This window comes from Bombus pyrosoma, linkage group LG11, assembly GCF_014825855.1.
Source record: "Bombus pyrosoma isolate SC7728 linkage group LG11, ASM1482585v1, whole genome shotgun sequence".
In the NCBI taxonomy this organism is placed as follows: domain Eukaryota; kingdom Metazoa; phylum Arthropoda; class Insecta; order Hymenoptera; family Apidae; genus Bombus; species Bombus pyrosoma.
In genome coordinates this window covers 7,091,160-7,116,092 of record NC_057780.1, presented here as the reverse complement: position 1 = coordinate 7,116,092, position 24,933 = coordinate 7,091,160, and the positions used below count along the sequence as shown (strand labels likewise).

At 36.3% G+C, this 24,933-nt stretch overlaps 2 protein-coding genes and 1 long non-coding RNA gene across 14 annotated transcripts in view; 2 read left to right on the top strand and 1 right to left on the bottom strand.

Annotated features, from left to right (window-relative positions):
- Positions 1-24,933, top strand: part of LOC122572855 (potassium voltage-gated channel protein eag) — a 149,945-nt gene that overhangs the window by 105,626 nt on the left and 19,386 nt on the right. For 5 of the 12 annotated variants that reach the window (XR_006318578.1, XR_006318579.1, XM_043738425.1 and 2 more), the window contains 8 exons: positions 4,801-4,858; positions 6,622-6,728; positions 14,129-14,397; positions 15,989-16,288; positions 17,199-17,467; positions 20,032-20,297; positions 20,870-21,155; positions 21,414-21,777. Coding sequence is in view for 10 of the 12 variants with exons in the window: in XM_043738425.1 (XP_043594360.1) it covers positions 4,801-4,858; positions 6,622-6,728; positions 14,129-14,397; positions 15,989-16,288; positions 17,199-17,467; positions 20,032-20,297; positions 20,870-21,155; positions 21,414-21,777 (1,919 nt within the window). In the remaining 2 variants the exon portion in view is untranslated. The remainder of the gene's footprint in view (positions 1-4,800; positions 4,859-6,621; positions 6,729-14,128; positions 14,398-15,988; positions 16,289-17,198; positions 17,468-20,031; positions 20,298-20,869; positions 21,156-21,413; positions 21,778-24,933) is intronic. The other 7 variants (XM_043738430.1, XM_043738428.1, XM_043738431.1 and 4 more) reach the window with 5 other exon arrangements.
- Positions 13,382-13,716, top strand: LOC122572862. Its single transcript, XR_006318581.1, has 2 exons — positions 13,382-13,566; positions 13,661-13,716. It is a non-coding gene; the product is annotated as an uncharacterized LOC122572862 (long non-coding RNA).
- Positions 22,427-24,925, bottom strand: LOC122572857 (MTOR-associated protein MEAK7). Its single transcript, XM_043738434.1, has 2 exons — positions 24,670-24,925; positions 22,427-24,458 (listed from the first exon to the last, which is right to left on the bottom strand). The coding sequence occupies exon 2, from the start codon at positions 24,456-24,458 to the stop codon at positions 23,127-23,129; it is 1,332 nt and encodes a 443-aa protein (XP_043594369.1). The 5' UTR covers positions 24,670-24,925; the 3' UTR covers positions 22,427-23,126.

The following is a 24,933-nucleotide window of genomic DNA, read 5'->3' as shown; positions in this document are numbered from 1 at the left end:
ATAGTCATTTCTTTTTCTATTTTCGTTAGGTTGGTGCGTATGAAACCGTCGTCTTCTCTAATGATTTCCTTTCTTTCTTCGATCTTTCTTTTATCTCACTAATTGTTAGCTGATGTTTATTAGCTACGCTAGTCATCGGTGTCAATCTCATATTTGGATACTTAAATACTTAATTTATTAGATACGAGGCGTATCCAGAAAGTAAGTTCCGATCAACTGTTTAAAGAACGCGTGAAGAACCAAGATTTGTTTCGATTTTATTCGATTTATTCGATGTTATTTGAGTACCTAGGTATCTTTCGATACAACCGTCATTCCTGTCTCAACGTTTATCGTAACGTAGCAGGGGTTCTCCGTTTGTCTTTGACGTACTCCTCCGCCGCGGGTTCGTATAACCGTCGTTCTACCGGGGATCCTTTGAATCATCGTTTCCTGCCAGGTGTTATCCATTCAAGAACTTTCACGATCTTACAAAGAAAGAAATGGCAATTTGGAACGACGCGTCGGTCGCTCGTAACGGAATCGCAGACACGTTTCTTCAGATCCGCCGTAATGGAAGACGAGCGGTCAAAACGTTTACGATCGAGTATCTGGTTTCTCAGCCAGTATAATCTTATTACCGTGAAGTGATGCGATTCGACCGTAAATTCCTTTTGTGGACGAACGTTTTCAGCGTTCAACGAGCGTAAAAGTGCGACAAATGGCACCTCGTCGTCGCTCAGACTTTCAGTTCTTATCACCGTCTTAAACTAAATGGAACTTCAACGATTGAAGAGCCTGCCGCGATGAGAAGGCTGCTCCACTCTCGGGTAATTTGAGCAAATCGATCAAATTAGCGTGTTAGAGTAAATTTGTGTAAATCTGAGCTAGTTTGAGCAAATCTGAATAAATTCGCGCGAATTTGAGCAAGTTTGAACAAAATCGAGCGACTGTGGGTAAATTTATGCAAATCTGAGCAAATATGAATAAATTCGCGTGAATTTGAGCAAGTTTGAACGAAAAATTGAGCAAGTTTGAGCAAGCTTGAACAAAATTGAGTGAACTTGAGTAAAATTGCGTAAATTTGGGCGAATTTGTGTAAATACGAGCAAGTTTGAACAAAAATTGAGTAAGTTTGAGCAAGTTTGATCGAGTTTGAACAAATTTAAGCGAACTTGTGGAAATTTGAGAAAGTTTGAACAAATCTGTGAGAAATTCGGCTGAATTTGAGTATACTTGAAGAAAATTGAGTGAGTTTGGGTAAATTTGAGCGAGTGTACCATATCGAGCCTTCTTCGAATCGTATCTCATTACTCGAAACTTACTGCTTTTTTATTCTTACCATACCCAAGCGAAAGATGACATTTTTTTTAAGTAAAACAGAATGTGTGGTTCTAAGAAAAAACGCACAAAGAGCGGAGCTGCCTCCTTCTCGCTGCAAACCCGTCGATTAGTTACAAAAAAAAAAAACGAAATTTGTAATTCGTAATTTATAATTTATGCCAATATACGAACGAAGCTGGCTGACCTTCCGCAAATACATCGCGTCGCTTCGTATGGCTTCTATACGCAAACGCCTGTTACTTTCTGGACAACCCTCGTATTATCGACGTACGTCCGTATTAATATTTATCTGCCTATAACGATATTCAACATACTCGTATCAAGTTCCTCTACTGATTATTATATTTAATACTTCCGTATCAAATTTCTACGTTGAATATCACGTGCAACGTTTCTTTTCTTTCATCTGTGACGGGGTGGAAATGGAATATACGTGGAAACAGGCAAGAGGAAATATAGACAGGCAGAGGAAAATTAGATTGGCGTAATAAGATACACAGTACAGTAGCTCAAGAGTAACAGAGCTTATACGGACATGTGTACGTATCTGATCGAAATAATTTGCAGGATATTCTCGAGTTTGCTATTCCCAAGGATTACGTAAAGAACTCGTAGAATTTGAAAATTCTTCGAACGCTACATTCTTCCACGAATCTCTCGTTTCGAAATGGTACGAGATTCGTTCCAAGATTTTTGGACATCGTCCAGAATTCTCTTGCGCGATGATTTTCGAACCAATAGTATTGCTACGATAAATTGGCAATTATTAATAAATTGCTCGTTGCGACTTTTAACTTTTATCGCGTTGTCAATCTGTAACACTAACCTCACCAGACTCGGCCAAATGACCGGTTTTAATATTTTATTTAAAATTCTACGTTCGTCGTTATATTTTTCTTCGAATTGTTAATTCGTCCATCTAACTTTATGCACATTCCTGTATCAACAAAAATCGAGAGATCGATTAATCGGATAATACGAGGATTTACATAAAGTTAGAGAAACAAAAAAAATAACGATGAAATTAAATGAAATAAAATTTTGAAACCGATCGTTTCACCAGGCCTGGTAAGATTAGCGCAAAATTTTTCATTGTGTAAAATTGTCCATAGGAATCGTAATATTGCATTACATATAGCCGTGTCAACGTTCGATAAACGTACGTTACGATAATAGTAGGATAAGAAGGTGGAAGTAGTAGCAGGAGCCCGTGAAATTGGAATTTCACGGAAACGATATTTCATATGCACCAGCCTGACGTCTCATTCACGATTGACGACATTCTCAGTCACGACTCTTCTAATTCCTCTATTTTCCTTTATTTTCCATTTGTTACTTTTCTCTGATTCTCCGAGCTTTGTACGCCACTTTCGCGATCTGATATATCCGGCCATCGAGATCGAAGCTTTCGGGCAAGTAGCGACTGTCGCCAATGAAATATCCCAAAACTTTCAAATTAACTTCGAAATCGAACGACCGACGCTGTATCGAAATTTGGAATATTTCCGAAGGACGCAAATTACGCGAAAGTCTCAACTTTGGTACGGTGACGCGCGGAAGTCTCCGGATGGATCCTTTGTTTTACATTGCACAAGCGTTGCTTCCAAGAATTTTAATGCTAGAACCACCAATGGCAAAGGTATGAAATTTGTATCAAAACAGTGAAAAAGGACAGAAAAAGAAGAATATATTGGCTTGGCAACTAAGTGATTGCGGATTTTGTCATTAGATGGCATTAACAGAATCCGCAGTCACTTAATTGCCAACCCAATAACAAGAAAATACATAACGATGTACGTAATGTATTTTACAAAAAGATCATAGCAGTGCTACAAATGGACAAATGCAGGAGCAAGCGTGGAATTTCTACGAGAAATGAAGAATTTTTTATAGTCGATTATTTAACTATCGTTGATTAATGTTACATTGGGTTGGCAACTAAGTGGTTGCGAATTTTGTCATTAGGTGGCATTAACAGAATCCGCAGTTACTTAATTGCCAACCCAATAACAAAAAAATGCATAACGATGTACGTAACGTATTTTACAAAAAGATCATAGCAGTCCCACAAATGGAGAAATGCAGGAGCAAGCGTGGAATTTTTACGAAATGAAGAATTTTTTATAGTCGATTATCTAACTATCGTTGATTAATGTTATATTGGGTTGGCAACTAAGTGGTTGCGGATTTTGTCATTAGGTGGCGTTGACAGAATTCGCAGTCACTTAATTGCCAACTACGTAACAATATTCGTTCGTTCTACAACTTTCTATTCTGTTTATTTGCGTGCAATTACCGATACAACAAATTCTTGAAAATATTGCTAAACGTATCGATTTTCCTACGGTTTCTTTGAAACTTTAACGATACTATATTTAGTTATAGCGTTATTGATGCACGATACAATTTGTAAAGAGTCTAAATTTGCCAAAATGGAAATATTCAAGTTCAGAATTGACGGTCGATCGCTGCAATAAAAGCGGGAAAGATCGCTTTTTGGTGATTATTTGCCGAATAAAGCTACTTGTACAAAGTTATGTAAAAAGTTGTATGAACAAAAATCCAGCTGCAACTTCACCGTTTCGTGCTACGATTTTCAAACCGAATTTCGTGTCTGTCGTAACGCGGCTGCAACAGCCAACGGTTGGAACACCAGTTTCCCCATCAACGTTAATATTCTGCCACCGATCCTCGTCCGGTTTTGACTTCATCCAGATAATCGGAAAAATATGGTAACGCTTTCCACCTGTATCGAAGTTTCACGTACGCCTCGAATGGTACAGGATTTTCCACTGAAATTTCTCGTATTTTCCATAATCCAAAGCTGCTGCTATCCCATGTTTAACACTAAGCGTACCTACACTTAGCGTACGTCTATTCTTACGAATGGCATGTTCGAATGATGACCAGTTACGAGATAGACGTTGTTTTTCTTTTTAGAAAGAAATTTTCAATTTATGGTAGGAAATAACACACAACATAAGTTTCAAATAACATGAGACAGAAGGAATCTCGGACACGCGCGAGGAATATTCTTCGCCTTTTACCGTTTACTTTCGAGCGACATCGTCGCGCTGCAAATAACTCGATACATCGCTTTTGCAATGTAAAGCAAAAGATCTGTGGAGCAGCTTTCGCCATCGATGGTCCAGTTACGATTCGATTGAAATTCGCTTGCAACTCGCGACAGCGGATTTATCGGCGGTCGGTGCGATTGCTCGTTGAGCAAAAAAAAAAAAAAGAAACTCGACAGCGACCAGTAACGAGCTGAGATCGTGTCGAAAGGAATCCCAGACAGATTGAAAACTCCAACGAATAATCCAACAAATGTAGAAGAAAAAAAAGAAAAATATAAACCCGCCCTCCTACGTTCTAGAGACGATCCTAGCGATCTCGTAGCGATCCTAGGGATCTTCTAGCGATCTCCTGACGATCCAGCCGTGCGAAATAACGAGAGTGATCGTGTTCTGTTTAAAGGTGCCCCACGAGGTATGTCTAGCTCAGGTTCGCAAAAGAGTGCTCGAAAAACCCATCAGTAAGTCACCCTCGAATCTAACTATAACAAAAACTATAACAAAACACCTAATTTATTATATATATCTATAATTTATATATATATTTATACATAGATATATACGTAAATATAAGTATACAGTTAGACATATTAATATTCGGTAGAGTCTCTGTATTCGTTGCTTTGTATAGAAGACGATGATGTGGATATCGTGTTGCTTGTTGTACGAGAATATAAGATGTTCGTCGTAGCTTGAAAATACGTACGAAAAATGTTCTCTTCTTAACGATAACGTTTAACCATACGGATAGATTTTTCACGAAAATGAAATTGCCCTGTTCGTTTCGTAAATTGGGAAAAAAATACTTGTGAATGAAGCATTTTCCTCTTTGAATCTTCTTCGAAATATGTGCTGCGATTGAAACTGATAATCGTGCAATTTCTAGGTAACTTTTGTTTTAATTTATTTTTGATTTGATATATTTATCTGAACTTACGTACTACGTCGTATTAGGTTGTCCGAAAAGTTTCTTTCGTTTCATAAGGTGATAATAGATGAACAACAATTTCTGTTTTATATTATTTTATTGAATTAGGTATGATCCACTTCGTTATATTTCTATTATTATGTTCGTGCATAATTCAATAAACTAATATAAACAAAATATTGTGCGTCTATTACTTTCTTATAAAACGAAAGAAACTTTTGGGACAACCCAATATCGTAAGTTGTCTGTCAAAATTGTTTTGTCCTTTCGTGACACGTTAGACGCTCGGTGTGTGGTAACAGTATCGACCTTAATTTCTTCTGCCAATGTTAATCGTATAAGATAAATCTATTTCTCAATTCTGGCCATTTGCAAAGATTACTATGTGGATTATGTTACGGAGGGTAAATAAGCTTCCATGTATTTGAGTAACGTAGAAATGAGACAATTTTTCTTCAAAATCGATGGTTCGATCGATCTTATCGCTTTTAGGAAGAAATTGTTTATTGTACTTTGAAGCTGCTGTGAATGTTTCGTATTCTCGTAAAATAAGCGATATTGTGTTTAACGCTAACCATACCAGGTCCGGTGAAATAGTCGCTTCCAAAATTTAATTTAAAATGTCTCTTTTGTTCGTCTAACTTTACGTAAATTCTGACATTAACAAAAATAGAGAAATTGATTAATGAGATAACAACTACCAGTTTCAAAATTTAATTCAAAATTGCACCTTCGTCGAGATAACAACGATCAGTTTGGAAATTTCATTTAAAATTGCACCTTCGCCGTTATTTCTTCCGCTCGTCTAACTTTACGTAATTCTGACATAAATAAAAATTGAAAAATTGATTGATTAGACAACAATGAGCAGTTTCAAAATTTCATTTAAAATTCCACCTTCCTCGATATTTCTTCCACTCGTCTAACGTTACGTAAATTCCTACATTAACAAAAGTTGAAAAATTGATTAATTAGACAACAATGACCAGTTTCAAAATTTAATTCCAAATTGTATCTTCGTCGTTATTTCTCGTCTAACTTTACGTAAATTCCGACATTAAAAAAACAGAAGAAATAACGATGAATGTACAACTTGAAATGAAATTTTCAAACCGGTCGTTCGACCGGACCTGCTAACGTTAATGTTAAATCATCTTCTCTCGTACGAAATTACCAATACAGAGAAAACACCATAACCGAATATCAATCGATGTGAGATAACTGTGTATCTACAGATATTGTATTAATGTACATTTCGAGGTATATTGTATACGATTGTTATACACCCATCTTTAGCCTGAACAAGAGACGACACACGTACAAGGATCGTCGAACGATCCCGGGACCAAGGGGCGGCCATAATGAGAGGACGCTATTCGACCTCCCACCTACTCTTGATTTCAGTTAATTCCCCCCTGAAATCTTTGTCCTAAGTACTAGACACACGTATTACAACACGTATCTATCGGCATTTTTGCCAGATTTTGTCCTTTTGCCAGCCAGGCGAACGACACGCCATTCTTTACGACGATTTATCTCCACGATTTATCATTCATGTTTTTCTTTCTTCTACGATTTTTTTTCTATGAATACTACTGTTCCGGGTTTTAGTCGTTGTTGCTTGGGTACAGTCTTTTTCCGTAGTAACGATTTTTTAGAAAACGATTTTTGGGAATGTCCAAGCTATTTTTCACTCGGAGATGGTATCTGCACAGTATTGGACAAATTTCTGTTTTTTTTTATTTTTGACATTGTTCTTTTTGTCGGTTCTTTTTGCGAATGGTAGTTTCAAGACGTTTTTGAACGAATTGAAAATTTGATTACTTCGAGACGAACGTTTGGGAAGTCTCATTTCCGTGGAAATTGCAAATTTTGGAAAAGGGAAATTTTGGGAGCGAAAGTCTGATCATTCCGAATTTCTGAAGTCATTTTGGAAAACCAAAGTTCAGCAGGACTGAAATTTTGGGAAGCTCGAATTTTGGAAAAATTTTGGAAAATTCCAATTTCGGGAAACCCAGATTTCGCAAATACCGAATTTCGAGAATCCCAAATTTGTTGTCGCCTCGGATTTCTAAAACATGAAAATTTTGAAAATCCAAAGTTTCGAAGAATCTCAAACTTTGAGAGTCCGGTAATTTGCAAACTCTGAATACCGAAAGACCGGAATCTAAAAAGTCCCAAATTTCGCAAATTTGAAACATAAAAAATATTCTCGAAATACTCGAAACATACTCGAAAATTTAGTGGCATGTATCGATGCGAAGAAACATATTCCCACTGTTCGTTCAACTTCTAACAATTCTACTCTTCGTTGCTACAAAAAAAAAAAGATTTTTATCGATTGCCGAACGATCGTTTCAATCTTCAAAAAAATCGTGGCGCTGTCGTCGTGCAGAAAACAAGATCGTTGAACAATTATGGCGTTCACTTTCCTATAATCGATCGGGCAAAGTTCGCCAGGCACGTAGGCAAGCAGAGAGTAAGTTGGCCGTGTGTTTCGTCTTAATCGAGGCTATTGCGAGGTCGTTGTGATTAACGTTGACTATCTAAAAGGTGGCGAGCTCTAGTTTGTCACAATCGAAAACACTCGTAATTACCATTATTCAGCCGTAATATATAGGTGTCCCTTCGTAGACAAATGATGTTTCCCTTTTGTTCAAAGAAACCATCTCGTGCGGGGTTTGTAATCGATTGGAAATTCGTTCGAACATCCGCGAAGAATGAAATTCAACTGGACAAAATATCTGAAAATAATTTTACGACTGAGAATAACTATCGTTGCTTGGCGGCGTCGATCGTGGCACTGCGGTTGAAACACGTATGTTTCAGAGGAAAGGCTCTAAATTTTCAAAATGTACATTTCTCTAAATATATAATTTGTCAATTTGTAACATAATGTAGCTGCCCTCTGACGCCAAACTCGTGTAATTACATATATACATATGTTGGCAACTAAGTGATTGCGGGTTTTTTCATTAGGTGGTATTGACAAAATCTACAATCACGTAGTTGTCAACCCAATATATATTTGAAATATATAAATAATAAATTAAAAATGTATATACTTATATAAAGAAATAAAATAAAAATAATATATATAATATTATATAATACAAAAAAATATGCAATTATATGTATAATATTAGGTTGTCCGGAATGTGTCTTTCTTTCGCAAACGTGTTTTTTTTACAACAGTGCACCTCCATAGGAACGTGAAACCAAGTCTGTGAAATGTCACGGTGTTTATCTCAACAGAACAAAGTGGATCGTATGTAATTCGATGAAATAATATAAAACAAAAAACGTTGCGTGTCTATTATTTCCTCATAAAAGGAAAGAAACTTTTCGGGCAACCTACCATAATATTAGGTTATCCCGAAAATGTCTTTCTTTCGCAAAATTGTTTTTTACAACAGTGCACCTTCATACAAACGTGAAACCAAGTCTGTGAAATGTCACGGTGTTTATCTCAACAGAACAAAATGGATCGTACGTAATTCGACGAAATAATATAAAACAAAAAACGTTGTGCGTCTGTTATTTCCTCATAAAAGGAAATAAACTTTTCGGGCAACCTAACATAATATTAGGTTATCCGGAAAGTGTCTTTCTTTCGTAAACGTGTTTTTTACAACAATACACCTTCATAGAAACGTGAAACCAAGTTTGTGAAATGTCACGGTGTTTATCTCAACAGAACAAAATGGATCGTACGTAATTCGATGAAATAATATAAAACAAAAAACGTCGTGCGCCTATTATTTTCTCATAAAAGGAAAGAAACTTTTCGGGCAACCTAACATATATATGGCGTGTCACGTGACGAAGACAGAGACAGGCAAAGCAGAGCAGTTGGCTAAAATTCGATAAAGGCAGATGTGAAATTTTCTCAGCTGTGGCATTAACGACGTCTAGCAGCGATCGTACGTAATGTTCAACAAATCGATGGTCACCGGAAGAATGAAATAAACGCCGGATTTATTACGAAGCGTGGAAGGTGGAGATCGATGTGCGATTAATTTCAATACGTGTTTCAATAACATCGAAATATCGTGGAAACGAAGATTCGATGGAAATTATCGGAGAATGTACGTCGTTTAAAACGATTGGTTATCGAAGTTCGGTTCGGTAAATTAAGGAACTGCGAAAATGATAAATCGTCGATGGCGAGCAGATCGATGAATGGAATATGCAAACGCGTTTAAACGACACGCAGATGTCGAAGCGATAAGAATTCAATGAAAATCCTTGATTCGCCTGTCCCAAATTAAAAAAAAAAAAACTCTTTGAAAGCGCGTGAAATTCTTTCATTTTTTTCTTTCTTTACCTTTTTTTTTCGAATGTTAATCGGCAAACCGAGTATATTTGGAAATATTAAAAAATCAATAGCGAAGAAACTTGCGATGGAAAATTACAAATTTAAGGGGACGATAGGGATGACGGAGCACAAAAGAGGGAAAAAATTGATAAAAGTGTTCGCCAGACTGAAGAAGATTTATCATTGCACGTCCTTGCCGTGGTAAAGACACGCATTGGCGTAGAATTAAAATTCGCAAATATAAGAAATCGCATTTTGCTCTTTCGTTACGTTTTCGTACAATTTATCTTCTTTTCTTCATAGTCATCTCTTAATCGACTTAAAAACAGTGCTTAAAAATACTAACAAATCCGCTCGAATACACTCGGAAATATCCATCGACTTTTGTGCAGAGTTTCTTTTAAAATGTTCTTTCTTTAACCTTTTTTTTTTCATTTTATTTCTTTCTTCTTTTTTTTCGTGAATAATCTTTTAACGTTTTTGACATCTGCCGATGGCCATCGATTTTCATCATTATCAGAAATTATTAATCATTGAACGAATATGTCTGTGACGTACAGACATGCAGACGTAAATTTTCGTATTTTACGAGACTATTTATCGGTGGAGAACCTTACGGACCGATGATCCACGATATTTGATGTACAGAAGCGTCCACGCGTCTTGTAAAAAAATATATGAAATTTCCACTTGTATTGGAAATTGCTTTATTGAGAAGAATTGCTACATTGAGAGTCGTTCAAGTCGTTTGAAAGAAACTATTGGGTTGGCAACTAAGTGATTGCGGGTTTTGTCATTAGGTGGTATTGACAAAATCCGCAATCACTTAGTTGCCAAGTCAATATTACGTTGAGAAATTGAATCGAATTTTATTTTTATTAGACGCGGACGATTATTTGAGTTAGTTTACAGAATCGTAAGAAATTGAAAGGAAGATCGAGTAATTGGCTCGTGAAAGAGAAAAATTCGCGGACTGACCAAAGTTCCAATTGCATTGTAGAATCGTAAAGGAAATGGAATTTAAGGTTGGATTACAAACCCTGTGCGGCCTACTCGCACTAAAGCACCGCCGATTAGCCCTGAGCCAGCACTCAGTATCGCCAGGAATAGCCAAGTAGTGGTGGAACGAAATATTCGAGCCATCAAAGACGAGGGACCAAACATTTTTGCTTTTATAGTTGTAAATTGCACGCGTTGTGTAGAATAAAAAAAAAAAAAAGAAGAAGAAGAAAATACATTCCTTCAGTCTTGGATGACTCGTTAGCTGCTTATTCTCGAGAAACTCAACCACCAGGACGCGAATTACTCAAAGTTGGATGGTATACGATCGTTAAAGAAATTATCAACAAGGTATACATTTGCTCTAGCAAAAGGAAAATTGACACAGGCTCGCCAATGCAAAGACAAACTGTTGTAGCATTTCCGGTTTCCAATATTCATTTGTCCCTTTATACCTGGCACTAGAAGAAGTGTTTAATGGTGAATTTGTTTAATGGTGAATTAATTTGTTTAATGGTGAAACGTACACAAGGAATTGTAATTAAGACGAATATTAGGCACGAATTATTAGAGAATTTATATCAGAATTTCTGCAACTAATGTTCCTTCTTTTTTCTTTCACTTTGAGTTTAGTTTCTTCTTTGAACTGCATCGCCAATTTCTCTGATCAAACTACTCACACACCACCAAACGATCGAGCACTGCTTGAAACAATGACGAATTTTGAAACGGATGTTTTGGATGTTTTGGATGTTTTAGATGTTCTGGATGTTTTGGATGTGCGTGGCGGATGATTCATTCACAGTGGTTCAACTCACTTTTGCATGTACAATATTCGGGCTGTTGGATGTTTGAAATTCGCGAAACGCGGAATTTATCGGAATTTTCAACGTTTGCGATTTCCAAAATCTGGGATCTTCGTGATTGGACATATCCAAGACGTGAATTTTCAGAAAACAAGAATTTGTACAGCGCCTAGAATTTTTGAAATTTCAGGTTTTTGAAGTTTGAACTTGTTGAGATCTGTTTTCTAAATTTTGGATTTCTAAAATTTTGATACTTTCAACATGTGAAATTTCCAAGATTTGCAATTTCTAAAATTAAAGCTTCCCAACATCTAGAATTTTCAACATTTGAAATTACCAAAACGAAAGATTTCTAAAATTTGGAATTTCAAAAATTGGAAATTTCCAAGACCTGAAGTTTTCAGATTTAAAGATTGCCAACATCTAGAATTCTCAAAATTTGAAACTTCCAAAACTTGGAATTTCAAAAATTTGGATTTCCAAACATTGGAATTTCAAAAATTGGAAATTTCCAAGACCTGAAGTTTTCAGATTTAAAGATTGCCAACATCTAGAATTCTCAAAATTTGAAACTTCCAAAACGTGGAATTTCCAAAATTTGGAATTTCAAAAATTGGAAATTTCCAAGACCTGAAGTTTTCAGATTTAAAGATATCCAACATCTAGAATTCTCAAAATTTGAAACTTCCAAAACTTGGAATTTCAAAAATTTGGATTTCCAAACATTGGAATTTCAAAAATTGAAAATTTCCAAGACCTGAAGTTTTTAGATTTAAAGATTGCCAACATCTAGAATTCTCAAAATTTGAAACTTCCAAAACTTGGAATTTTCAACATTTGGATTTCCAAACATTGGAATTTCAAAAATTGAAAATTTCCAAGACCTGAAGTTTTCAGATTTAAAGACTGCCAACATCTAGAATTCTCAAAATTTGATACTTCCAAAACCTGGAATTTCCAAAATTTGGAATTCCAAACATTGGAATTTTAAAAATTGAAAATTTCCAAGACTTGAAGTTGCCAAAATAAAAAATTCTCAACGTCTGGAATTCTCGAACTTTGGAATTTTCAAGATGATGTTCGCGAGATCTCCAAAATTTGATATTTCCTACTAATTGAGTAATTTCCTGAATTTACCAGAATTTGAAATTTCGCTGACATTTTCAGACCTAGTCGAATGAATTCAACTCTAAATTTCGTATATTTCTGCAGCTGTAATTTTTTCTCTAATCACTGTGGCTAAATCATGCGCAGTACATATACAATGTGCAAAAGTATAAATTCACCTTAATGACACACGAATGAACGCATTTCACACACACGACACTCGAATGGTGGCATGAGTTCACATTTATTACAATGGATTAGTTATACAGCACACTCTGATCATTTTATTGATGCTTTGTTCCAGCTATTTAGTACTTCAAACATTTAATTTACAATTAGTTATTATTAAACTACGATAATCGTTGTATTCGAAATCTCTAAGTAGTATAGTTATGGCCATATATTCACCAATTCAAACGAATGGCATTTACTAATTGTAAATTGCATTGTGTGTGCTTGTTAGCATTTAGATGATTGCTTCTTGAATGCTCGTAGCATGATGGATAATGAATAATAAACGTGTCTTGCAGGAAGGATTATTTGATTTATGTACAATTTTCCTATTTTTCAAAGAAGCAGAAGGAAAGAGAATAGTTATATATTTTTCGAATAGAAATTTCTTATAAGAAAATTGAAGACTTTTTATTATTTTTCTTCTTTCTTCTTTTTTTCCATTTTTTTTTACTGTTATAAAGGACTTGAGTGAGTTTGGCTATAAAAATATAAAATTTTGTATCACATTACATAGATTTCATTCTTGTTAAAGGAAGACAAGAGAAAAAGGAGGAAAGGAGTGTGAAAATGAAAAGCAGAGCGAAGAGATAGAAGGGGAGGAAGAGAAGAGAAAGAAGAGAAAAATGGGGAAGAAAGGAAGAGAGAGAGAGAGAGAGAGAGAGACAGAGGGAAAGAAAAGAAAGAAGGAGGAAAAGAAAAGAAGCCTCGTTCAGATTAGTCAAATTACTTGAATTCAAGCGACTTGAAATAATTGGATTTGATGAGAACGATTTTCAAGTTAAGTATTATGAATATGAACCTGTTATTTAGGTTCCCATTGTTAGGATATTACAGACTGTTTGAATTCAAGCAATCTGTCTAATCCCAACAGAATTAAAGGGAAGGAACAGCGAAAGAAACCAAAAGAAAGAAGGTAAAAGTAAAAGAAGCGTGGTCAGAGAAGAAAAGAAGAAAAGAAGAAAAGAAGAAAGACAGGCAAAAGAAAGGAAGGGTGGGAGATACGCAATGAAAGAAAGAAAGAAAGAAGGAAAGTGAAAAGGGAAATGGATAAAAATAAAGACATCGCAAAACTCGTATTAAAAATAATATTTAATGTCTCTCTAATAAAAGAAAAAAATAAAAAAGAAATATTTAATATGTCCGATAGAAAAGAGCCTTCCTGCAAGGTAGCCAATTATATCTTAATATCCACTGTACAAAAGGCAAATACTTAGCTAATTAGGTTGACGACAATGTACCAATTAGTCAAGGATAGAAACAGATACATAGAATGTAATTATCGAATCGCAATTAACCAACGAATGACGCTTTTCTCCGTTCTGTTGTTGCGGACATATAGAAACACCACTATGGCTGCTTCTACAAATAGCGCCAATAAAAAACGAACGGGACCTGGTGGTCCTGTTCCTGTTGACCTTCCGGGACATCACTGCCCTGAAGCAGCCAATCGAGGCGGACGACAGCAAGGGTGGCCTCTCCAAGTTCGCCAAACTCGCCAGATCGGTCACCAGGTCGAGATCTGTTCTTGTATCACAATTCAGCTCCCATCTGCCCGCCCTCAAGGATACCGCGTTGCCAACCACCGCGAAGCAATCACACTTAGCTCATGTAAGATATCTTACTAATTCCTTAGTAGGAGTTTTATTAAATTAGTTGAACGATCTATCTAATTTACAAGTTTCTCATTTTCGATGGAAGGCAGACTTTCAGAGTCGTTAACAGATTGCAAATCTTTGTAGAAATCCATATCTTCGCTAATAATATTCCATCTGCTTTTTCATTCCTTAACTAATCCTTGTAATTTACCTAATTATTTTTTAAGTCACTGAATTATGGATTTGTATGGAAATTCAGATTTCACATGAGCAATATTCCTCTGCTTTTTCATTTGTTAATTGTTCCTTATTCTTTTTAATTTACCTAGTCGTTTTTCAAGTCACTGAACTGTGTGGATCTTTGTGGAAATTCATATTCTTATGAGTAATATTCCCATTTTCTTTTTTAATCTGTTAATTAATCCTTGTAATTTACCTAATTATTTGTTAAGTCACTGAACTGTGGATCTTCATGGAAATTCACACTTTTATGAGTAATATTCCCTTTTCTTTTTTAATTTGTTAATTAATCCTTGTAACTTGCCTAACCATTTTTAAAGCCATCCAACTGTGATTCTTTACAGAAATTCACATTTTTATGAGTAACGTTTCACTCCTTTTCAATCAATCAATTAATCCTTGTAACTTACCTAATCATTTTCAAAGTCATTGAGCCGTGTTTCTTTATAGAAATTCATATTCTTATAAATACAAATTAACGTTTGAAGACTATCACAAGGTTTATCATTGACCCTGTACATTTTTACTTCTTTAAAATTCCCATAAATGCATAAGAACAGTCATAGTCTTTGTTCAGTATAATCAACAAAATATTCAAGTTACTGAATATACATTGAAATGATGGAACTCTATACAACAGTTTTAATTGTCAGAGAGTTTGCACTTTGAAATTTGAAGTTTCCACAACTAATTGCAAATCGATTAATCAACCCCAGAACAACTAATTAATTAACTCAATCACATGCAGTTTTTTCTGAACTTTTAACTTGGATCATCCTGCATTCTATCCAAATCAGCGCTTATAAAAATAAATAAAGTAAATAACAATCATAATAACATTGCATCTAATCATTTTAGCTAAAAAATCCTACCACTCTATTCGGTAAGCTATTTTGATTTTGATTTTGATTTTGATTTTACCACTCGCACCAACTACCATTCGTATCCGAACGTATCTGATGAAGATTTACTCGCGTTGGAGATTCGTTCCCGTTTCGAAGAGATTTGCATGGAAATGTTAACGGGTTCGCAGATCATTTGTACGTGTTCGAGATTGCTGGATTATTGTAATCGTCAATATTTAAATGCATGAGCTGTGCTGGGTTTATCGCCTGATTTCAAGCCCCTGAAACGTTTATCAAAATTCAAAGCCTGTCTGTAAGCAACAGCAGGAGATAGAGAAAGAAGAGAAATAAAACTCGTTGTTAAATTGGCAAGTAAAAGAAGAAGACAATTATAAGTCGAAAATCGAAAGGTAGTAAAATAAATCATTAAATCTCTCGTAAAGATACTCTTTCATTTTCTTTCATTTCTCTGAAACAATCATTTCGATGCATAACGCTAATGTAATTTTCATTTTTCAGATGATGTCCTTAAGCGGCGACGTGATGCCGCAGTACAGACAAGAGGCACCAAAGACCCCGCCGCACATTTTGTTACATTACTGCGCGTTCAAGGCGATCTGGGACTGGATCATTTTATGTTTGACCTTTTACACGGCCATCATGGTGCCCTACAACGTCGCGTTCAAAAACAAGACCAGCGAGGACGTGTCCCTGCTGGTCGTCGACAGCATCGTCGACGTCATATTCTTCATCGACATTGTCCTCAATTTTCACACCACGTTCGTTGGGCCTGGTGGCGAGGTGGTGTCTGACCCCAAGGTACAAATATCCTCGCAAAACCAAACACCATGAAAAACCGGTTTGGTTTGGCTTGACAATTGATCATTAGCCCAAGGTACATATCTGCAGTTTAATCGCGACTTTTATAGAAAATAGGGTTTCTATAAAGAAAAGTAGAGGTCATGTAAGTACGGAAATGCGTGGAGAACGAATAAATGTATTAAATACGATGTTGTACTCCGACCGATAAACGTTACCTTTCAAATGGATAATTCGATATTTGTAGACAAAAGTGCGTTAACTGTTACACTCGTCAAAGGTTTGTTCGTTGATTTCGTTGTGTAAAAAGTGCCTGTAATTCTTCGCCAGATTCTATGTTTCATTGTTTTGGCGTAGAATCAGCGAAGTGAGAATCCTCCGGTCGCTTTCAGGTTTCATCGTTGCACACGAAAGCTCACATTATCTATTAGCAACATTATTCCATTTTTATATAAAAGTTCGCTTTGAAATTATCCCTCTTCTTGTTCTCTTCTTCCCTGGCAGCTAGCTCTTGAAAAATCTATGGATGCTGAAATACATTGCAACGTTATCTTTAATTTCAAACTATGAAATTTCCCAATTCTGAGGAATTTTAAATTGTAGGATTTGCCAAGTTGGAAAAATGTCAAATTTCCGTGTACCGCAATCTATTTTAACAATGTCGTCGTATCAGAGGATAGTTATCGTCGAAGAATTCTCTAGATATTCTCAGGAATTCATCTGGATAAAGTTAGAACTGGGAATCTAGAGCATTGGTGAAAACTATGTCAAGTCATTCTTCCTTACCATTGTTCTCTGTCACGTAGCAAAAATATCTTTTACAACTCTTCTCGCCTCTGTGTACTTCACTTGCTCTCAGAACAACTCGTTGTAAGACTTTGTCTAATATAATTCTCCATTGAAACGACAGGTGATCAGAATGAACTACCTAAAGTCATGGTTCATCATCGACCTTCTGAGCTGCCTGCCGTACGACGTGTTCAACGCGTTCGACCACGACGAGGACGGCATAGGGAGCCTGTTTTCAGCTCTCAAGGTGGTCAGATTGCTTCGTCTTGGTCGAGTGGTTCGGAAACTAGACCGGTATCTGGAGTATGGAGCCGCGATGCTCATTCTACTGCTCTGTTTCTACATGTTGGTTGCTCACTGGCTGGCCTGTGTCTGGTACGTCACTTTAAGGTGATTTTACCCTGCCCACACACAAAAAGGTAACACGGCTGCGGCAGGATTGACGGCTAAATCAAACCTTAGACGTCGTTATCCCCTCCCCCCCGATTTTCTCAACCTAACATTTTCCATCAAGTGCTACCTAGACACAAATAGAGATATACATACATAGACATATATACATATACAGAATATGTACACGTGCACACAGGATATGCCGTGCCGCTTTTACAAAACAGCATAGCACTCTCATTCCGCTGGGAATTGTGCAAAAGATATCATAATCTCGATCTACTCTTATTTTGTCTAAAAAAATGGAACATTCCCGAAAGGAATCAGTTTGCCATGGCTTCTAGAATAGTAACGAGAGCTAACTGGGTCATCCTGAAGATTTGCGTTAGAAGAATATATTTTTTCTGACATTTAATATACTTTTATTTATTTATTTATTTATTTTTTAGTAATCGTCGTTATGTTCTGTACAATTTATTCCAACGTGATATACAAGATGCATCCAAGGAGCGTTTTAAGACTATAGTTACATCAAGAGCACTTAAAGACTGTATGAAGATCATCCAAAGATATCAAAATGGTATTAGAATAGAAGATAATCATTGAAGATCGACAAGATAATTTGAATTTGATATTACAATCCTTATGCTAATGTTCAAAATGTATCAAAAATAGTATCGTTAATATTAGTAAATGAAGATACTGAATTTCAAGACAGAAGTACTTTTGTTCTAAATGCTTCCATTATTCAAAAGTATTATAGTATTGGTATTGATAAACGAAGATACTGAATTTCAGCACAGAAGTACTTTTGTTCTAAAAGCTTATATTATTCAGAAGTATTGTAGTACTGTATTGGTAAACGAAGATACTGAATTTCAAGACAGAAGTACTTTTATGCTAAAAGCTTGTATTATTCAAAAATAATGAAAAGGTTCAGGATGACCCGATATCTGCGATATGCATCGAATACAGGGCAGAGATCGATCAGCCACACAATCGAAAAAGAAAAAGAACGCGAAGAAACGTCGCATTAAAACTGCTGCTGCCTAGTTCCTTCACCTCGCTTCTTAATTATTTTCGCTTCTTCCCCGCTCGAAGCGGCATAAACGAAGTAGCGCTTCAAACTAACGTTGCCTCTCTTTGAAGATGACGAGGAAAGAAGAGAAAAAGAGAGAGAGAGAGAGAGTACGAAAGAGCGAGTGAAAGAGAAAGAGAGTACAGAAGAGAAAAATATGGAGAAAAAAGGAGGCTTGTTCTCGAGTGCAAGAGAATAAAGTCGACGACGATGCTAACCTTCCGCTCGTTTCCTCGACAAAGAGCCTCCGTGTCCTTTAGACGTTCTCCATCGTCGAATCGACGATCACGGGAAACCACGAACGTAACAGGAGCTCTTTCGCTCGAAACGCTATTATCTTCTGTTGGCGAACCGTCCTCGTTTCCAAAAGAAGTTTCGAGTATTTGACCGTGATCCTTCTTACCAGATATTTTTTCGTTCGAAGAATAGCCAAAAGAGAAAAAAGAAAGACAGGAAGCAGAGAAAGAAAAGTGGAAGAACAGTTACGAAATAGAAGCAAGGATAACGGTCAAGACTAAAGAGGAACGTGGAGAGAGAACGCTTTTCAACACGAAACTTAGCCAACCAAAATGCATGCGTGCTTCTTTCACGCGTCCTCAGAGAACCCTATTCGCCTTTTATTTGTACAGAGTGTTTCCAATTTTTCCGAGAAAACTGCAACAGTATAATGAGATAAAAGATAAAAACGTTAATTGAAGAAAATAGTTACATATTACTAATTAAAATATTTTATCTTACATTTTTCATTTATCAAGGTAGTATTGAGATACTTGTAGATCCCCGTGTGTTTTACTTAGCGAGCAAAGTTATACTGTACAGGCTGTATTATAAAATAATGAGCAAATATTTTGAATATTTATTCTTATTAATTGTCATATAATTTTGATTTAATATATGTTAAAAATGATATCATTTATTATAGTATTTTGAACAAGTGATAAATCTTCAACATTCTTCACTTTTAACTAAGAAAAATGTTATATATGAAGTTGTGCTGTAAATCTTTTACTACTATTTTGAAAATGTGCTTATGCTATTGTAGAAGATTTAGAGATAGGACAATGCAGAGAATGGGTGTAATGTGTTGAAAATGTATGAAATACTTAAAATAAAGTATTGCTTATAGTATTATATCTACTAAAGGATACAAATTTCTATCCAAGTTTTATTCCCTTAATTGTTCCTTCACGAAAATATAAATTCACAACTAGATTTGTGCCCCCTATTTGCGAAGATAAGATTTCTTTCTTGAATCATCGAATGCTAATTATGTATTAGGATAATATAAGATTGACAACTTCGTAGAAAGTGCGGTTGGATTAATTTGTTTTCTGAGAGGCTCATTTGTAAATCCTGTCTCAGCAATTTATCCAGGAAAATTGAAAGCACTCTGTATATTTCTATTATATTTTATAGCGTGTATTAGAGAATGTAAAATGGTAGAAAGATGAATATGACGAGAATAATAAGGGTTGTTGGGTTAAAGGTACTCGATAGGAAGGTCGGACGCGGACAACGGAGTCCAGTATTCCTGGCTGTGGAAGCTGGCGAACGTCACCCAGTCACCGTACAGCTATCTGTGGACCAATACCAGCACCGCACCGGAACTAATCGCAGGACCGTCCAGGAGAACCATGTATGTCACCGCATTGTACTTCACGATGACCTGCATGACCTCTGTGGGCTTTGGCAACGTCGCCGCCGAGACCGACAACGAGAAGATTTTTACCATCTGCATGATGATCATTGCCGGTATGATTTTTCAATTTTGTCTTTTTATTCCTTAATTGAAGTTTGCTATACTACCTTTACTAAAATCAGATTATCTTTTTAAGGTATCCAATTGGTAATGAAATTTTTGTATCCTCAAGAGCGAATGTTTGGATTGTAAAATTGATTGTATCACTGGAGTGCGGATATTTATGCAAATTGACAATTTTATGAACATCACTTAAGGAACGGAATCTAAATGGAGATTTCTTTTACTTACTAAATATTATATAAGAAATGTTAGATATTTTGAATAGTTCACGTATTTTTGTCCTTTTACCTACGTCGTGCGGTTCTCTCATAAACAGTTTTAGACGTAATATCCGTTTTAACATACTTATCTCTCGGGTCATGACGAATACGAATTTGCAACTACTCTCTACTGAACTAATTTGTGAACTTTCCAGCACCTTATAATTTTATTTGAAACTCAAAGAGTTTAAATCGGTGTTTTCCTGACTGCTAATCAGGCGTTATCGTTTTAGCTAATTTATCGTTATCAAATTCTATTGGAATTGATCTATAAATCTGTAAAATTGTTCGATTGTTTGCAGCCTTGTTGTACGCCACGATCTTCGGTCACGTGACTACGATCATCCAACAGATGACATCGGCCACGGCTAAGTATCACGACATGTTGAACAACGTGAGGGAGTTCATGAAGCTGCACGAGGTGCCGAAAGCGCTTAGCGAACGCGTGATGGATTACGTGGTGAGCACCTGGGCGATGACCAAGGGCCTAGACACCGACAAGGTACTTAACTATTGCCCCAAGGATATGAAGGCGGATATCTGCGTTCATCTGAACAGGAAGGTCTTCAACGAACACCCTGCATTTAGGCAAGCTTCGTCACTCTTCTTAGATTTTAGTGTATTCTTGCATAGAGATGTCTTTATGTGGCGCGTATAATCTAACAAAATTTTTCCTGCAATTTACAATTAATTATATACCTAAGCCATTCGTTTTTGAGAAATTGTACAGTACTCATGTATCTTTTATCGATATGTCTTGACTTTTGCAATCCTTATATCATGATTTGTAATTATAACGACTTATAATTAATGTGTACAATCGTATTTATACACTTTTGTCTTCAGATTGGCCTCCGATGGCTGCCTCCGTGCTCTGGCGATGCATTTCACGATGTCCCACAGCGCGCCAGGCGATCTATTGTATCACACAGGCGAGTCTATCGATTCGTTGTGCTTCATCGTGACCGGAAGTCTCGAAGTGATCCAGGATGACGAGGTCGTGGCGATCCTCGGCAAGGGTGACGTGTTCGGCGATAGCTTCTGGACAAACCCGTCCGTAGGACAAAGCGCTGCCAATGTTCGAGCTCTTACTTACTGTGATCTCCACACGATCAAGAGGGATCGGTTGCTGGAGGTGTTGGATTTTTATCAGGCTTTCGCCAACTCTTTTGCCAGGAACCTCGTTCTGACCTACAACCTTAGCCATCGGGTGAGTGTTTCTTAAATTTCGCTTTTATTTTTATTTTTGTTTTGTTTTATTGATTATTTCAGACAATTTACAGATTAAGTGCTGCTGTTTGTTTATTTTAGATGTTAAATTCGTTTGAAATTTTAAATATCTTTCCATATTGTTTTAAGTAATTTCTATAAATTGCCAATTTGAAGCATTGATGATATCGTAAATTGCCAATTAGGAATTTTGGTCTTCTTTCTCTCAAAAATTTCTTATTTTAACTTTTGATGGCTTAGAATTTAACTTTGATTATTTTAAGGATCATTTATTTTTTATTTTGGGGACTTCAAAGTCAATAAGTGGAATTAGTGATTCCAAAAATCACGAATTGGAAATTTCAGTCAGGTAAAAAATTACTAATTTCAAATATAGGCAAGTTTAAAAATTGCCAAAATTTCAAATCTCGGTAATTGTTCAAAAATTGCTAGTTTAAAATTTTGTGATTTTAAAAGTCACTAATTTGAAGTTCTGAGTATCTTCAAAATAGTAAATTTGAAATTCTATCTTCGAAGATTGCTATTTTGAAATTTGCCAAATTGAAATATTAGATGATTAAAAAAAATTCAAATTGATTTGCAATAAAGAAAGGCAAAGAGTGAAGGGTAAAGAAAAGATTTGAAATCTCGAGGTTTCAATTCTTTATTGAACTCTTAGCATTATACTGAACAGCAGTGCAATGTTTGCTCTTTGGCTTTGTTCTCTCAACAGAACAGAGGGAACATTGACCGCCAGCCGACTCATATACGAATAACACACACAGTCTTATGTAACAATAGTAATGAATATGTGTTGTACAAGTTTCTCCTCGTCGATAGACTTTATTCAGCGTATCAAGAAGTCCGATTAAAAATGATTGATGACTCACCAGGCACTAGATAATAGGCATTCGAAAAACACAGCAACTCGTACGGTATATTTTTTTTCATTTCTTTTTTCTCTGCGTGTATATATATATATATTTTTGTTTTAATATTGCTCCATCGATGGTAGAGTCAATTTTTAATGACATTAGTACGAGAGATCAGGCCGTTACAGGGACATGAAATTTTTTTCAAAAAGATCAGCTAGTAAACAACCAGAAGAAAATGCTTGAAGAACGCGATTGTTGATCATTTTTTTTAGTAACTATTAATATTATTCTGTTGAAACAATTCCACGAAAACTAGAGAATCATCTTTTTTTTCTATTTTTTTACATTTACAGGTATTGTATTATACAATGACTTCCTTTTGTTTCTACAAAGCTGATACAGTTTTGAATAGCCTGATATGTTTTCCTTTTTTCCTCTTTTCCATACTATCTCAGACAAATGTCTAATATCACAATTACTCCTTCTTTTCTCTCAATCCATCACTGTACATCTTGCGACCAGACATCTCTAATATGACTCTTGAGGTAGAATCTTGATCCAAAACTGACCTTGCATCTTGTTCTTCTTCTTCGACTTTTGGAATAGGACCGACACCCCAAACCTCACAGTGTTTAATCCTAAAATTCTCCTTGCCACTGAGTTGCACATAATTCTGGAAGGTTGTGCAGGACAAGCTTGATTTTCCAGTTCCATATTCACAGTCAAGCCATAAGCCTGGATAATTCAACTGTCCTCCCATGAGCAGCCCATTAGGCATAGTTTGTTGATGAAGATTTAAGTACTGGAAATGGTTGTTGTAACCAGTGCAAGGAAATGTAAGTATATCTGGTTCAAGTTTGAATAAGAAGGAAGATTGGTTTCCAATGAAATTCGGTCCAATTCTCCAACTATCAGAGGCAAAACCTCCAAACACATGGTCATCGGTGTCCTGAAGAATTAAAATAGTCGATCCTTGCATGGTGATTCTTCCAAGCATAGTGGAAAATGATTCTCCATGCACTTGACTAGAAAATAAAAATCTCCATTCGTTGCGAAGCTCGTGAGGCAAACTGAGATTCAAGAACAGAACATCACCCAATCCCAGAATGCTTGGAAAATGTGGTATATTCTCCAAACCCTTGCAACCTGGCAAGAGGTTCAAATCATTTATTCTACTGCTTGCATTCTTGTCTCCTTTTTTCTGAGAAACCAAGAAAAGGCACTGAAAAACGTGCGATTGTATGATATTGAAAGTGGTTGTTGTAGAGAACCAGTTCTCTACTTGTTCGGTGGTCAGTGTCTCACCATGTTTGACTAGATCTACGCACAAACTTCTGGATCTCATCCCTATTCTCCTAGTGTTTACTGTGCAGCCAATGCTGCTCCATGTTAAGTAGTGTGCATTCCCAGAGTTTTTTTGTAGTCTCAAGTAGGAATTAATGGTAGCTTGAAGATATTGAAGGAACGTTGCAGTGGGTATTTCATGTTTCTGCTCCTCTTCCGAGAAGCCATTGAAAATCAGGCTAGTCCTCTCCTCTGGACTGCCACGTATGGCAAACACATACAATCTCCCAAAATTCTCTCCGTTTATGGCAGACACTCTCTTTCCTGGTTCATGACAGAGAAACCTTACTACAAATTGCAGTAGTACATCATCCAAATGACTGGACCAGTGTTTGAATATATCTTCGCGTTTTATAGAGCCTGAACTTCGGGACATGGACTTGAACAGATTCTCCACCAAGGTCAGCTCCTCCGCGGAGAGGATATTCGCGGATGAAGCGGAACGGCTCGAACCATGACCCATCTGAAACAAATCGATTACTTTCAGAAAAATCGTTCCATACAACTGTCAAAAGATAAAGAAAACATTCTTGTGTAAACATATGACTATCAAACAATCGATCTACTTTGCATATTTTATAATTCATTGCTATTTACTATGATAATATATGTCGCTAGATTTAGAAATCACTGCTAATCGTAAGAAATTAGAGAAAAGATAAGGATTTACAAACCTTTCGAAAGCGAGGAGTACTTTCCACATCAATCCATATACCTCAGTTTTCCCAGTGAAAACTTCGATTCGACACGAATCACGGTAATAGAAGTACGCAAGTACGCGTACTTTCTTTCAGAATGGATTACCAAGCATTTGAAACGAAATTCCGAAACGGAACTCGTGCGGTCCGGGAGCTTCCCCGAGCCGACACAATAAATAAGATATTTTGAGGTTAGTCGCAAATGCAAGTAACCTGCTACTAGTGCGCTCACGGTGCGCC